This window comes from Chelonia mydas, chromosome 10 (assembly GCF_015237465.2).
Source record: "Chelonia mydas isolate rCheMyd1 chromosome 10, rCheMyd1.pri.v2, whole genome shotgun sequence".
Taxonomy (NCBI): domain Eukaryota; kingdom Metazoa; phylum Chordata; order Testudines; family Cheloniidae; genus Chelonia; species Chelonia mydas.
The window spans coordinates 15,420,039-15,437,661 of NC_051250.2; the positions used below are offsets into that span (position 1 = coordinate 15,420,039).

The 17,623-nt window shown below is 34.9% G+C and overlaps 1 protein-coding gene across 2 annotated transcripts in view; it reads right to left on the bottom strand.

Moving 5' to 3' along the window:
* Nucleotides 1-1,376: 1,376 nt before the first annotated feature.
* The window catches only part of LMTK2 (lemur tyrosine kinase 2), a 90,286-nt gene continuing 74,039 nt past the window's right edge, over nt 1,377-17,623 (bottom strand). The window contains exons 9-15 of one of the 2 annotated variants that reach the window (XR_006284340.1): nt 16,781-16,902; nt 14,955-15,104; nt 11,593-14,611; nt 9,865-10,000; nt 8,420-8,668; nt 6,459-6,598; nt 1,377-2,229 (exon numbers count right to left, since the gene is read on the bottom strand). Coding sequence is in view for 1 of the 2 variants with exons in the window: in XM_037910868.2 (XP_037766796.1) it covers nt 6,570-6,598; nt 8,420-8,668; nt 9,865-10,000; nt 11,593-14,611; nt 14,955-15,104; nt 16,781-16,902 (3,705 nt within the window). In the remaining variant the exon portion in view is untranslated. Of the gene's footprint in view, nt 2,230-2,258; nt 6,599-8,419; nt 8,669-9,864; nt 10,001-11,592; nt 14,612-14,954; nt 15,105-16,780; nt 16,903-17,623 lie in introns of those variants that run through there. The other variant, XM_037910868.2, reaches the window with a different exon arrangement.

Consider the following 17,623-nt stretch of genomic DNA (forward strand, 5'->3'; position numbering starts at 1 on the left):
TTACTATTCTAATAAGTTACTGCTTTAAAATACTTGACCATTTTTGACATTTGACAATATTTGACTGGTCAAATACCCAGCCCTAGAGAGGAAGGGTGTGTGATAGGGCACTACTGGGACTTCACAGAACTGGGTTCAATTCCATATTCCACTACAAACTAACACCTTGGGCAAGTCACCTTGTCTCTCTGTGCTGCAATTTACCATTTATAAAATGCAGTGAATGGCACTTCCCTCTTCCACAATAGTGTTGTAGTGGTAAATGCATAAGACTGGGAGGTGTTCAGATACTATGGTGCTCGGAGCCATGAGATATGAAAGTGATAAAAGTGCCATGGGATCTTTAAGGGCTGTGGGAAAAGCCCCCATGTCCTAGTCAAATTTCAATCTGAGCCATTATATTTTGCCCACTTAAAGCTCCTACTGTGATTTAAGTTGAAGCGTCTGTTGGTTAAAATCCATGGAAGGAATTTTGAGTTGGAAAAAAACTGCAGAGTTACATGTCTTAAAGGCAGATACCAAAAGATTCATATATTCCATTGTATAGTGTAACCCAAGTTATTTGTTTTCTGAAGGCTAGAATTGAAAGCATTTCTTTTAAAATCTTTAAATGCATTTTAGGATCATGACAATGAAAAAGGTCTATGAAAAAGAATTATTTCTATTTATTGTGCACTTTGGGGTAGTTTTGTCACTTCCTAAACTGAAAACAGGAACACAAGTAGTGAAATTAGTAGCATAGCAACAGTTTACCATGTTAACTCTACACAATCTATATTGCTGTTCACTAAATATATGCTACAAATTCTGAAATATTATAATTTTGTGCCAAACTCATCCTCACTAAAATTCCATTTCAGTTGCATTTTTTAAAGTACAAATGTTATAATAATGGATTTCTTTTTAGAAGCTAATTATGTCATCTGTATTTAAATATGTTCACCTGTTCAATATTTTCCCAAGTTTCTTGCACTGTTTCCATTGTTCAGTCTTAGTTTCTTGCATGTTTTTCACATTGCTACAGTAGAAGAAAGAGTCAAGAGTTGCAAACACAACAAATACTTTGTGCCTATCCTGCCACATGGAAATCAAAGTGCTTTACAAACATTAAGCTTCAATGACCTGTGACTAGGGAAGCTCTATCCCCGATTTACAGATGGAAAAACAGGCATATAGAATTTTTGGCCCACATTTTCAAAAGAGGCATCCAACTTTATATGGCTAATGTGGGACACATACAGCCTCATTTGAGGAAGTGATGACCACACAACTCCAATTTAAGTCAACAGGAAATGCAGGTGTTCAGCACTATGAAAGTGCCCCTAAGTTGGGCACCCAAAATCTAATGCATTGAAGGCCATTTTTGGAAGCATTGGCTCTTTTTGACTTGCTCCAAAGTCACACAAGTAGTTTGCTGAGGAGCTGGAAATAGAGTCTAAATCTTGTGACTTAGAATCCTCTACCCAAGGACCCACCTTTCTTCTCACTATATGCAATTTTGGTGGTGTTGGTAATGGCAGCTTTAGAAGGCCCAGGCATAAAGAATTGTATTACTGAAGCATTTTTGAGCACTTCATTTACATTTTTTTAATTTTAAAATGTTTTCCATCATCATCTAAACCAGGAAAACAGGAGTTCAGAGGTTTATACCAATGCCATTCACCCCGTTAATTGTCTGTAAAAGGGAGAACTGATATGCAACCTCTTCACAACAAGACAGCGAGTATGTCAGTTCTACTGAGACCTCCTTATGCCAAAGAGCAGGAATCCATGCCTACTTCATGACAATAGCAGGGTTTGTTTTGTTTATATAAAGACATGTACATTCATGTGTAGTCTCTATTAAACCTCACATAATTATGGCAAAACCCACGGTGATGATTTCAGATGCTAACACATTTCAACACATTTTCACTTGAAAGATATTACTACAAATTAAATCTATGCTGTACTTTGAACAGTGCTTCCCTGTAGAGGGTATGTGTTATGTGATGTGATGTTCAAGTGATGGTGACACATACTAGCAGAAGAGATCAGGAATCTAAAATACACCCTCTCATATAGGCTGTGTTGTGCTGTGTAGGCTGAAGTGTCTGGGGCTTCAGGCACCTGGGGTAGAATAGATGCTGCCCAGTTCCTCGCTTATGAGCACACTGATTTCACTCCCACAAGTAGTCCCACTCACTTCACTGAAACGAAGAGCTGAACAAGTACCAGAACTGAGTTGGGCTAAGAATAAACAAACACAGACATGAAGGTTATAAATATATAACTGTATTTTATTTTTGAATATTAAATAGTGTTTTTAAATTACAAGCAATTTATTGAATCACACTATGCATGGTAATCAATATACAGTAGAAATATTACAATTTAAAAATGTACACAATTGCAAGACAATTTGACCTGAAATTCCATTAACTATGATGTATTGCCAAAAACTTCATACCTGTATTAAATTACAATAGGAAAACCTCATACCTATGATTTTGTTACATAGCTTCTCATTTACAAATTGAATTAAACATTGTATATATACACACACATCAGTACCATTTATCATTAAGTTACACCTATGACTGTGCAAGTTCAAACAATTTAATAAAACTAATAATTTTAAGTCATATTCAAGTTTATCTGAAAAACAGGCTGCTGGTATCACAAATACTTATTTTCAATATATTTATATGGTCTTGTACTCTCTCTAGATTTTTTCATATCAAAGACTTGATCCAAAACTTATTAATATTTAAGGATATTTTTGTATGACTTAAAGCTGAAGAAATTTTGTACACCCCATTCTTATTTTAAGGCTATTTCTTATAAGGCTAATATACTTTGATTCCACCTTTCACTAAATCCAACAAATAGCCATGTCACTAACACCTGACTTACCACTGAAATTTTAGCATAGTGCTTAATAGTTAAAAAAACAAAAATAAACCAACACAAGTATTTCCCTACCAACCAGCCCCTCATGAAAAAAGATTCAATACTACATATAAATGTATTACTTAAAATACTGATAAAAGAAAGAGGCTTGAATGGCTTTCATTAGTGCATCACCAAGGATATGAAAAAAGTGTTTAATCTGTTTGTTTCCATGGAAACGGCAACTTACATGTACAACGTATAGCTGAAGGTTAGGGACTCGGGAAGGTACAGGTGTTTCAAATAAAAAAAATTTACTTCTCACTTCATTGGCCTCTCTGTGTGACTGAGTCACATTTTCTCACCAAGAAATTTTTTAAATCACGTTAGCTTCCATTTTAACTGTAGATGCGATCTTTTTTGTAAGATACTTAAGTAGCCAAATTAAGATAATGCCTTTTAGCATTTAAATAAATAGTCAAGGCCTTCTATTAGAGAAGAAACTAAAATGGAATCAACCCTCATAATAAACCATTGAAAAAAAACAGATAAGTATTTCTAAAACTGAAACCATTTGGATAACTAGTGCAAGAGATTACAGAATTTAACGTATGGCCCATTTGACAAATCACCTCAACATGATTACATTTCAGCTACTCCACAAATTTGCCTTCCTTGCATAATTCATTGTTGGAACGTGGTTTACCACTTGAACACGGTAGTAGTTTGTAATAAAATTTAACGATACATATTTCTAAAAAACTGATTACAATTTTAATCTAGTGAATTGGATTAATGAAATTAGTATCCACTGAGATTAAGGAAGTGTGGCAAATTCACAGATATAACAATGATTTTTCTTTGTAATATGGCTAAAGAAACACTTTGTATATCATCCCACACACACAAATCCCATTTTGAACAAAAAAATGTCTGTTTGGCAATTCATTAGCAAACAGTCCATTTTGACACAGGAGTAAACTTTCATTATTATGTAAGGTTTTAAGACCTGGTACTCTTACTAAAGACAATGGGAGTCACAAATGACTAACGCCCTATCAACCGAGGAAAATCCTGATGTGTTGAATGCAAGGTTAAATACTGCTCAGCTGCACAAGATCTGTTCCATAATCTAAATTCCTGAAGTTACAACAGGAACAAAAGTGAAGCTGCATCTCAATATTCCAGTCAAACTATATTAGCTTTTATTTAACCTCAGAAACTATGTTCAAAATCAAGAGATTCAGAATTAAGGCTGAAACTCCTTCTCTAACCCTGTGATACTTTAGGTGTTTCAGCACACATGGGGTAGACAATTCCATACATTCTTTGGAGACTCAGCATATGGAGTTTCATTCTTAATTTTGGATTTCCCTGCTTTTTTATTTATGGTAATATAAAAGTGTTACAGAAAAATACAAAGACTGATGAGACACCTTAATCTGGTGTGTGTTTAAGGAATTTTTAAAAGTCTGTATTACAGAACTAATAGGATGTTTAGTGTGCCACAGCCTATCATTTATATTTTAATATGTATAAAGAGCATACCACGTAAAAGCTCCTTTAAACCCATTACAGTATATACTGTAAGTGTATATTTAGAACTGGCTTTGCCTTTAAAGATATGTTGAAAAATTCTATGAAAAGTTGTTGCTCTGCATGTGCAACAGCAAATTTCTGTGATGTTACTCACACTGAAGTACAAGTCTCCCTGTGACTCTCAGGTTCCCTCTGGACCTGAGCTCCTCAGTAGGACAACTCAGTATCTCAGCAATTCATTTTATTTCTAGAACTAATCTCTTTCCCTTGAGGGGTATGAAAGCCATTCTAGCTGTAAGGGCCAAATAACTCTTTAAAAAAAATATATATATATATTCTACTTTTTTGTACTCCTGTCACTTAAAACCAATGCCCTATTTTAAACCAAACTGTGTATAAAATAAAATTGCAACATCAAACAGAGCTTAACAGCTGAAAATATGTAGTTCTTTATGCTGCAGATGATTACAATTCTTAGCTTTTCTGTACCTAGACCTATTCAGCAGAAAAACTAGTCCTATACTAAAGCAGAGTAAACAATATTTATGCCACTAAGATGCAGTATGCTGTACAGCCAGATAGCAGTGTTGACCACAAAGCTCTAAATGCCAGCATTTTTCAGCTTTTTCCAATCTGGCCCCACATTTGCGGCTGCATAATGCATTTCACAGGCGAAGGAATTACTGCCCAACTGTGTTTAGTGAGACAGTGAGGGAACTTGTTAGACAACTTATTTAAAGGATTAATTAAAACTAGCTGGATTTGTAAAGGAGAGATAAAACTATGTTCACTTCACTTGGACAGCTTAATGGCAAGCTTTACTATCTTATATCTTTGGGTCAGTGCACATTTCAATCAGCACCATGGAGCCCTGGTGATGTCTTAATACAGGCCTGGACAGTTCTCTGGGTGACAAAGTATGAATGCCAATTTTCTACTGATTTAGAAGCAGGACTATTCGCATGCTTAAATCCCCAGTTGTTAATCCTAATACTCAATAGTTTTTGCAGTAATTGAGACAGAAGGATCTTTCTGAATGGGAAGGAGGCATGGAAGGCCCAAATCCACAGTCAAAAAAAATAATTTGGGCTTCAGAATTCATAGGATGAACAAGTGAACAGCCAGGCCTGATGGGTCAATTTTTATTAAAATTAATCTTTTTACAAGATAACTTGCATTGAAACTGGGTTTCAGGGCCAACATATACCTCCCTCCCCCCAAAAGTAGACAGTTGTAATGGAATGCAGAAAGGCCATCAAATATGACTAGACAGGAAGGTGCTACTATATGATCACTTTCAAGAGTGAAAATAAGATATTCACTTAATCCAAAATGGATCCCAAAGATACTTCAGACATCCCTCCCCAAATTTCCTATGAAATACAGGCACTCTCACAATTTGTAGTAGCTACCACTTTAAATGGTACTGCATGTAAGATTCCAGCAATTCTAACATAACACTCAGAAATTATGTTTGTTTTACAAGTGCAGTGCATAGCAAAGACTAACAGTACAAAATGAACTGGTTAACTGGGCCAATTCTATTTGTCTTAATTTTCTTGAAAAAAAATTAAGATTTTGATTCTATACAATGTTGGGGAACATGGGAAGAAAAATCTATAGTGCAACTGCAGTAAGCAAAGTAATATGTAGTAAGTGATATCTTTCAGAATAAATATGGCTCACTATTGATCAACTATCATTCATACAGTTTCAACAACACAGCCACCTGTTGCACAGGACAATTATACACAATTCTACAACAGGTAGTATGTTCAATAGATAACGAACTACATGGAAAAATATAAAAAGAATATGATACAATCCCATACATAAACCAGAGTGTAGTGTAACTGCTTTACATGTTTGTTACAAATAATTATCTGAATACTTCAAGTACTTGAAAACAGCGGCAGAATCATTCAATGAAAAGCAAATTGCATTGATTTAAAAACAATACATTACAAAGTTAAATACACATTCAGATTAATGTCCTGATTTAACATTGCTTTCAGTGTTTGTTTTAAGTCTTAGTATTTCTTGATTACCTGTATTTCACTCCAGCAGACCCACATAAGTTTTAGACAGAGTTTATCAGACATTAGTCCAGAGTAGGTATGTACCACATGTATAATTCCAGTGAGGAAACTTTAACTCATCTAATCTTTTTCTCCATCTTCACTGCTTCCTATTAGGAGAGGAAAAATCGGAAGACATAGGTAAGATACTTGCACATTTTCTTTATTATTTAAAAATATACTAAGGATTTTCTGTATAAGCCTTCCCTAAATTCTTTGCTAGACTTTTCCTAGAACATGACATTCTGGTTCACTTTCTAAAGTACTGGTTAAAATTTCCTTTTTTTAAACTTTCAGCTACTCCAAAGTTAAACATGTGGCACACGCATACATAGGCACATCTGCTTAAATCACACAGTTCAATGTCACTGTTTAGGTCAGATGAGAAAGTGATGTATGATCTCTAAAACATCTCTTATCAATAGATTACTAAGCAGCAAATATAATACAATGCAAATAAAACTAATATTGATTCATTTTTTATAAAAACTGAGAACCAGGGAACCTCAGTGGCTAATATTTATTTTTAATCTCTTGATAAAATATTGTATTTATAATGATACTTTGAAATTATTTTTGAGTTTGTCCCTATTCTTATTTTATCATTTTTTTCTGAGGCATTTTGGTACTAAAATATACAGAGGAACACTTTAGCAGAGACAGAAATATAAAGGAAACTGCTCAGTACAGAAATATCATCAGTACCTTAACATTACTGTATATGGGTCTACTGCTAAACCCTCCTTTAAGAAGGAAATTCCCTACCTACAACAGATCAAGCTCTAAAAAGACGTTGCAATCCCTAGGAGAGTCTCAGGGACATACTTCCTACAAGAAACTAGATTATAAAACAAATGTAGGTACTACAATAGTCTAATACTGCTCTTAAAGGTCCTTAACTAGTGAAATAAAAACAAAAATTAAATTATGGCCAGTGATGGGGCCATCATAGAAAGATTCTCAAATACTTTAGACGCTATAATTTTTTCCTCTTTATGGGGGAGCATGGTTCCTTCCAAAGCTCCACAGAGTGGCCGCCAAGGTAGAAATTTTATTGTTTTTCCTAGAAGGGATAACGTAGTTCTCTGCTTTAGGAACAAACCCAGAATTTTGGCAATGCATGTGCACAGGTTTTTCTGGAGAACATTTAGCAACAAAAACACAATTATTTTGATCTAAAATGTTTTGAGCCCAGTATGAGAACTATTAATAAATTACTTGTTTAATCAGGAAAATCATTTAATATCTTATTAGCAAGGAAAAAGTTATTTGGATTTACCAAGACAGTAAACACTCAAATACAGGCCCCAACACCAAGAATTATATTCAATTCACTGGTTTCAGAGTAACAGCCGTGTTAGTCTGTATTCGCAAAAAGAAAAGGAGTACTTGTGGCACCTTAGAGACTAACCAATTTATTTGAGCATAAGCTTTTGTGAGCTACAGCTCACTTCATCGGATGCATACTGTGGAAAACTGGGTGGGGAGAAAACCCGGATTTGTGCTGGAAATGGCCCACCTTGATTATCATACACATTGTAAGGAGAGTGATCACTTTAGATAAGCTATTACCAGCAGGAGAGTAGGGTGGAGGGAGAGAAAACCTTTTGTAGTGGTAAACACCCATTTTTTCATGGTTTGTGTGTATAAAAACATCTTCTGTATTTTCCACAGTATGCATCCGATGAAGTGAGCTGTAGCTCACGAAAACTTATGCTCAAATAAATTGGTTAGTCTCTAAGGTGCCACAAGTACTCCTTTTCTTTTATTCAATTCACTGACAGTATTTGCATTATTTACAGCTCTGCATTCTATTTTAATATAACACTTGTTCAACAAGCTATTAAGAACAGGTCTTATTTAAAAACCAAATATTACAGAAGTCATCAAAATATACACCGTTTACTTGAAAGAAACCTAAATCTACTTACCTCCTTGCTCAATATCTGAATCTGTAACATGTGTAAGAGAAAAACTTGCAATGTTTGCAGGAGAGATCGAGAACCTGGAATAAGGTGATGAATGTGACCAGTTTTGTTCAAGACTCCGGGAAGGTGGAGGTGGAGAAAAGTACTTTGAAGTCTGAAGAGGCGGCTTAGAACTAATGAGGTTATTTGCTGACTTAGCTATAAAAGAGGGTTCTGAAGAAGAGAAATCATCATCCCATTCAAAACCTCCACCTACAATAAACAATCAGAATTGATAAAGATATACATAATTTAAGGTAGTGTAAAATAATCAGTTTAAAAAGCAAGCAGTGAAAAACTGTACTGGATTTGAAGAGTACAACTTGGTATATCACATTCCCGCTCCATAAAAACAACTGCTTATCAGAAAATACAATTAAATTTAAAAGTGCTATATCTTAGGGAATCATTGGGGCTACAAATGAATGCTGAAGGAAATCTGACGTTACTAGCTTTCTGGTGGTAGAATGTACAGGTCACAGAATAAGGGGCCTTAAAAATCCCAACATTTTCTACCATTTCAATTCCAATCGGATGTTAGTGGCTGTTACTGAGAATTGCTATCGGAAAATATTGCTTGCTAACTAAGAGAAGCTAGGGGAACTTGTTTTCAAAGAAATAAAACATTAAATTGCTAACTAATGGCTTTGAGATATATACCAATATTATTGTGGAAAATTAAATGGAATGGGGATGCAAGGTAGGAATTCTGATTTTTAAAGATTATTCTTTATTAAAAATCTTTAATTATGTTATGTTCTCTATGATAAATCATGTGGACCTATTCAGAAGTTTCCAAAATTAAGTTTTTTGATATCTCCAGGTCTCTATCTTAGTGAAGCTTAAGAAGCTACAGACTCCCATACGATCATCATGAAAAGTTTGTTTCCATGGTCAAGAGGAGCTACAACGGCCCAGTGGAAATATTACTTAAGAAAAAAAAAGAAAGTTTTATTTTCTCCTCTTGCTTCATTAGGCCATTGAAGCTCCTCTGGTATGGCAGGAGGAACTCCCTTCAAACAGCTTCTCTGGCTTTACCAGGAGAGGGAGCCACTGTGAAGACAAATTTTTAATTTTTAAGGAAGCATGAAGAAGTTTTACAAATTTACAAGGAAAGAACAGTGGGAAAGTTAAAACCATAAATGTCATCCAGTTTATTAAGCAGTTACAACAGGTCACCAGGAACAGGAATACTCTGCAGGGCCAGTAAAGTCTTCCAGGCCCTAGTATGTGTCAGAGGAAAATGTTTGAGCCCTGCTAAAGAGTATCTTATAAAATTGAGAAACTGAAGGCAGTGTTGTATGGCATATTTATGAAGATTATATTCCATAAAAACACATTTAAATTGCTACCAAAGAACCCAGAACTAGGTTTTGTTTAAAATATAGAATTTTGTTAACCAGAAGTACCTTCTTCATCAGTAGAGCTTTCTGAATTTGTAAATCTGTTCAAGTAACTGAGACCTGAAGAGAGGACAGGAGTGCTAGCAGAGCCTTGGTTATTTGATTCTGTTGCACGGTTTCCCAGCTCTTTGGTTGGTGTTTCCTAAGAGAACCCCCAAAAAATTTAGTTCAATTCCATTACTGTACATGTGATATATATATATACATACACACACACACACACAAATATACTCAGATGTCAGCAGTTCCAAAATCATGTTATTTCCCAAACCCACTTAGACTGTACAGTCACTCTTCAACCAAGATCACAGCCAAAATTCCATTTATATTTTATATATGTATTTGAATTGAAATATTATACATTGTAATCCATAGTAAAGTTGCACGGATGAACACTACAATGTGTGCCGGAAGTGTGAATTTTTAAACTCCCCCCTACTGTCCTCTACTTAGAGAGGGTCCTTTAAAAAAAAAAAGCATATAGCAATGAAGTGTAAGACTTTTAGACTGACCATTGTCATCTTCTTTGCATGAAACAATTTAGTTAACTATTTTTCATTTTCAAAATCCATCCTTCAGTTCCACCCGCCACCATTACAGTTCTATCCTTTAATAATACTTCAGGGTGAGGGAAGTAAATTAGAAGCTTAGTAGGCATGGTATATGAAAAAGCTACTAACATGTAATCAGTTAGTGAAACCGAGAAATAAGAGACAAAATATTGGTAGAGATATAGTTCTAAGGTAGCAGATGTTTTTCCTCTAGCAAAAGGATTGCTATTTTTTTTATGGCAGAGGCCACAGAGCAAAAGAGTCACCTCTATTTTTTTTACTCCAATATGCAATAGCCCTTTTAATATTTTTTATCCACTTCTTCACAAGCAACATTTCCAAGGCTTGACAGTAGGTCTCTATTCATTTAAAATTACAACGCTAGTCTGGGTTGCTATAAGCTTTAAAAAACACAGCTTGTTATTGTATGAAGTGAATAAGGAAACAAACATAACCTTGGATTTTATTAAGTAGATCAAGCATTTATATTTTATTTGTACTGGATTAACTTGAAGAATCACATGTATCAGATGAAGAAAAAGAAGAAAATAATACTGGAATTCAAATACTGAACTACTCTGCTGTTTTAGTTTAGGCTCATTAGATACATGTATATCCACCCTGGATAGGTGAAATGCAGGGAAAGAGTTAGTCTGAAATAGTAAATGAAGATACTTGGATTGGAAGTATATTAGAATTCAAATACTTAAACCAGTTAAATATAAAAATGGCAATATTTCTACCATCAGTATAAGAACAGTCCTGACCTATAAAATATTTGTGATATATATTAAAAAATAGCCCAGACAAATGAAGTGCTTGTAAAAGGTGTCAAAATGACAGTCTTGAAGACCATATTCTTCTATCTAGCACAGGTGTGGTTATTCAAGTTCTTTCATACTCTCCATGTAAAGCAAACTACATTTCACTTTATAAATACTAACTTGCACTAATACACTGCACTGAACCTTGGAATTTCAAAAGGTCCTTTTCCAATGTGGATACATGTTTATTAGTTTTTAATTAGATGAGTGGCTAAGTTTGTGAAGACTTGACAATAATAATGAAGTCTGCTGGTATATCATCTTGAATCTGGGCTTTAAAATTTTGATCATGTCCTTTTTTTAAAAAAAAAATATCTAAATTCTAGAATCAATGCTTAGTAAGTAAGAGGTCAAGATACCTGATCAAACAGATAGACTGTGACATCATCGAAGAATGTTACTGCCTTTTTCTCATTTTTCCAATACTCAGAGGGCATGTCATGTTTAAGAGATTTTGGAAGTTTCAGCAGGCTTCTCAGATGTTTTCCATCATCTTTATCAGAAAGTATCACAGGCACTTGATGCACAGTTTCATCTTCACTGTCAGAGCTAAGACTACACATACGGAAAGTTCTCATATCATCCTCAGAATCATCACTGTTTTCATCTTCTTCATCTGCATCATCTCCATCCTCTGATGAATCAAGCCTTCCAGAAACATCAAGTTTACCAAGGTATTTTCCTTCAATATCTGGCTCTTTCAGTTTAGGTCCTTCAATGTGGCACAAGGATTTTTCAATATCAGTTGAACCTGAAAGACTGTGTATGTTATGAATAGACTTTAAGTCTCCGCATGCAAGAAATTCTGAAGTATTAGTGCCAACACAAGAGACATTTCTGCGAGATTCCTCACATAGTTTAATTTCACCCCTATAGTTCTGTTCAGAATTCACTGCAAATATCGGAGTTTCTTTATTCCATTTGTCAGGACACACCTGCATCATTACATCTGTTTTCTGTGTCCCCAACTTGTCATTTAATTCTAACTGTGTGTCTAAATTACTGGGGTCCTGGTAATCCTCTATTTGACTGTGCTTTGACTGTATATCTCCAAAATAATAATAATCTTCAGTTTTATTCTCTTCTATGCTGGAAGAGGTACTACAAATATCTACTGTTGGTTCTGCTGATTTGTTTACAATCTCTTCTGTTTTTTTGTCTGGCTCAGAATCATTATCAGAAAAATAAGCAGAGTCCCTGTAAGAGTTCTGATTTCCATTAGCAAAATTCTGCGTGGTTATTTCAAAGTTACTATTGCTATGTATTGAATCTGAGCAAGCTGTTTCTGCAGAAACAATGATTACTGGATTGGCTGACAAATCACTAGCATTCCTATCACCAACACCACATAATGCAGTGTCTGTGTTAGACGTATCATCAACAGTAAGATGTGAAGACCATTCTGGAGACTCCAGATTTTCAGTTTCATAGCCACTATCAGCAGGTTTATCAGGTGGCAAAAGTTTCTGCGGACTTTGGGCCCCTAAAGACTCTAATACCTCATTCACATCTAATGAATCCATGGAGTCTGGTGTTTTTATGGATTGTTCTGTAGTCTGTGAGGGAGATGATGAGCTATCTTCCAACAGATTATCTTGATTTGCACAGTCTGATGAAATGCCAGATATTAAAGTCCCTTCTTTAGGAGCGTCACTATATTTTTGAAGATGATTGAAAGTTTCATTGTTGTTCTCCAGTAAACCCCCATCATCCTGTTCTAAGACAGAAGACTTGTTCTGCAAATCATAGTTCATAGATTCCTTATTAGTATTTCCTTTCTCTACACCAAGGTTTCTCCCAAAAGTAATTTCATCATAATTAACAAGTGTTTCATTTTTTATTTGTCCCTCAGACTCTTCAATTTCAAGTGTGACGCCATAACATGAATCGTTTCCAGAACTTTGATTTTTGGCATTACTGGATAGTATTTCAATGGCGGCATCTTCAATGCCTTGTTCCTTTCCTTGACAGAGACTATCATTAATACTGTGAACTGAGTTTTTATCCACTCCAACATATGAAAATTTATCACCACCTTTCAGTATGGGGAAGTTCTGATATTCATCTTGTGACTTCTCATCTGTTACAAGTGAAGAAACAGAAGGCACCTGCATTTCTGCAAGAGACTGAAGCAGAACACTCAAATCTTCATCTGCAGGCACATGGATATGATCTTCTTTGTTCCCAGTTTTTAAATCATCATGCAATAAAGAAAAGTCTGGTGTATTTTTAGCCAGTTTTAGCTCAATGTCCAGAGAGTTCCTAGTTGATGTTTCTGATATATTTTTAAAATCTGTTTTTGCTGATTTTGGCCTGATATCATCACTGCTATCTTTGTTAGTCAATATCCCCTTTAATAAATTCTTCTCTTGAAGGAACAGAAAGTTATCAGAGAGTTCTTCTACAGATAGCACGCTAAAATCAGACTCTCTCATATTTTCATATAAGGAAACAGCCTCATTTGCAGAAACATGACTAGAACTCTCCTTATAAGGATAACTGACTGCTTTTGATACCTCTACACTTGAACTTAAAACTGTTGGCTTAAATTCTACATGAATATCATTTAGTTCAGTTAAGTCAAATATATTTCTGTTATTTGTCAATTCCTCTGCTCTGTCAATATCACTAAATATATTCTGGAAAGGGCTTTCAGGACCATTAGTAACATGCAAAGCCTCATCTTTAGGATCTCTGTTATAGTGGAAAAACTCCCCATCTGTGCTGGATTCTTCAGCATCAACATCCCTGGGAACCATGAAGAGAGAATTTTTGTCTTGTACAACTTCTTGATGATCAACTTCTGTTGTTAGTACAGCTGACTGATTATCAAAATTCATGCGATTGCCCCTGTCTTTTTCTTCTAACTGGATATAGTAATCACTTCCAAGAGAAAGTTTGTGAGCATCAAAAACAGGAAGCACCCCAGGTACATTAAGTGAAGCTTCCTGACCACTTTCATCCTGTGCTCCAGACTGTTGCTCTGAAAGTGACCTTTCGAAAACCTCAACTGGAAAGAAAATGTTTGTATATGCCATTGCTTCATCAGAATTCACCTGACCGCATTCATCAAAATGATCATGTTTAGCTGCCTCCCAGATATATTCAAAGCTGAGTCCATGACTTGTTTCAGTTACAGTGAGGACTTCTTCCATTTCCTGGCCAAGTCGATCTCCTGTGAAATGATCTAGGATTGGAAATGCAGAGTTATTTGATTCTCTATTGGAAGTGTTTGGCTTAAGAGCATTCCACTGCTGTTCAAAATCTATCTCAGAGTCCCTTTGGCTTTGCATGCGGAGATATGTTAAAAGTCTGTGTACTTCCTCTGCTGTTGGTCTCTTATCCGGAGGTAGCCAGCAGAACTGTAGAACTTCATACCTGTGAAGAAGAAAAGGATATTTTCAACAGTTACAATATACAAAAATAACTGCATTCCCTTTTCATTCACTGCATGGACAGGCTACACTTTTCAGTTCATTACTTTACATCAAGCAATTAAACTCAAGAGGTTTCCTTTTTTATTCGTATACTTTGCTAAAATGCTTTCCTTATCTGTTGCAATTCCTTTTGCTTGTTAGCTAGAATCACTTTTCCAGAAATATATGAATATGCAGCTCTTCTGACTTATTTTTGATAGTATAAAAATTACTATGTTTGAGAAACCTCTAACAGTTCAGAGTTTGTTTGTTTTTAAATAGAAAGAATCTAAAAAGAAAATTACCATCTATCAGAATATGGCTGTTCCAGATGTGGCTTAGAGAGTTTAACGAGTTTCTCTTTTATGACCTGGATTAGAACTTCTCTGTCAGAAAAGTGTGAATAAGGCTGAGCAGCATTATCAAAGAGTTCCCATAATGTTATACCCAGTGACCTGAAAAAGAGAAGTGACAGTTTTCTATTAAACAATTTTTTATTATTTGTACTGACGTACTATATAGTGGCCCTCTTGTGCTAGATGTGATAAACACGTGCCCATAAAAGATTAAAATAAAAGCAGGTTTGTTTTGTTTTAAATGATGCATATCAGAGCATCAAGACAATGCTACAGATGCCAGCTTTTGGCAAACCCTCTTCTACTCAAGCAGCATAAAACAGGTGTGTATATATGACAGCTCCAATTCAGCCTTTTGTTAACTCAAACAAAAATCAAAATCCTTAGCCTATGGAACATAAGAGCCTTAAGGGATTCTACTATAAGAATTATTTTTTATTTAGTTTCTGTCCCGGTAAGGGTCAGCCTATCCCACTGCGTTGCATTGAACAAATTTGTTTTTAAGTGTAGCATTTCTTGCTCAGCTATGTAAAATAAATGTTATAAACAAAGTCACAATGAGTTATGGCAGGAACACATACAGCAACACCTTAACCCTCATCCTATCTAAAATGTCTATTCAGAGCAATTTATCTCTTAAAATATAAGGAACTATATCACCCTGGCTAACCTGCCCTCTTATCCCAATCTCTGAAAAAAAAAAAAAAAAAAAAAAAAACAACCCAGAAACATTAAGATCTGATATTTATCTATTAAAAAAAACCACAACCCTGGAGTATCTACCGTGTATGATGCATAGAATAGCCACCAGAGTTTCACTTGGAATGCTTAAAGTTTAACTGCATGAGCTCATAATAGCACAATGTCTTATCTGCGGATCTGGCATGTAAGATGAACAGATGTTACAAACTGAGACTTGGAGCCACTACTATCACAGGCCACCTGCTTTCTGACTAGTGCAACAAACAGGAAATCAACTTATTCTACTATTCAATGCATTTTATTCTACTGTCTAGGTACAATAGGAAATTAGGATTTTGGGTAAAATCTTGAAGAGCACTTAAGTGACTCAGGAGCCAAAGTCCCTTTTTCAAAGTAATTTAGAAGCCTAAATATCACTGAAAGAAATGAGACTTTGAAGCTAGAACTTAGGTGATTTTGAAAATTTTACCCATAGCCTCGATTCTTTGCAGACCATGCTTATTAACCGATGGCAACAACCAATGCAAATGGGAGTAAATGAATGTATTTAACTTTACTTCTCTGAGATGAATGGTATATTGTGGAGCACAAATGTTAAAGCTCTACTGTAGTGAATTGTGCGAAGGCCACATCTGACCCAGGAATAATATTTTGGCCTCCACTATCAAAACGGTCTCCATCATCAATGACTGTTACCTTAATGGCCAAATAATTTGCTGTTTCACTTCTTAACTGCTGGCAAGTGTTTGCCTTGTATACAGCAAGTATTTCTTTTACAACTGAAATGTAAAAACCTATTCTGCTAAACATATTCCCATAATTTTATTTTGATGTTATAACCACTTAACAGCAAATTTAGAGCATTAAATACAATTTCAAGCCAATAGAGATTAATTTGAAAAACTGCTACAAAATGAATGATAGCAGAATATTAAATCCAGTACATCAAGCCAACAGTCAGTCGATTCAGTCCACTCCTTACAATGAAAATACATTGATTAATAATTGTGTATTTTATACTGAAAAATGTATGAACTCCAATTCTTTCAAATATTTAAAAGTCTACTACATACCATATGTTACTATACTTGGTTTGCTCTGCTGCTAACAATCTGTCTTGAAAGCTTGTTACTAGCTCAGGTGCAATCCATCGAAGAGGAATAAATTTCTTCTTATCTGTCTCAACATAATCCTCCTAGTGATGACAAAAAGAAAACCAAAATAAAAGCTAATCCAAGGTTTATACTTTCTAGGGGCTTCAAGGTTTGTTTTTTAATTTATCTCCCTGATTTCTCTCATTAAAAGAGGTTTGTAGCCACTTCCTTTCCTCTCAATATTTTCTTTTAGCAGAATGGCAAGTAAATATTCTCTGAAGGTCCTTAAATCTTTCTATAAAATGATTACACATAGAATAAGTGATCTAAGCATCCTTCTCACCATAAAAAATTAAGGTAATTTTCTATGCAGCATAGAGGTCCCTATTGAAAAAGAATATCTTCCACAAGTGTATACCAAATTTCAATCAATTTGTATTAAGAGAACAGTTCTCAACATATTAAAAACATTTAGAAATGGTTTGGTAGCTAAAATACTTGGAAAATCGGTTAAGTGAGAAAATGGATTTCAATTGACATTCCCTTCTCCCTCTACTATCCAATTTGTTGAGTATTATAGTTTGAATTAATATGAAATATTATGAACACTTACATTTCAAACAATATTTTAAAAAATTGATCAACAATGTGTTTTACCTTGACTTTAAACTTAATGCATATCTTCTTTAATAAAATTTTAACTTCTACATCATCCCCTGCATTCTTTTATTTTAGGACACTTGTAGGACGGGGCATACAAGCCTGAATGGTAAGTTGAAGTTTAAGAACACAAGAATGGCCATGCTGGGTAAGACATATGGT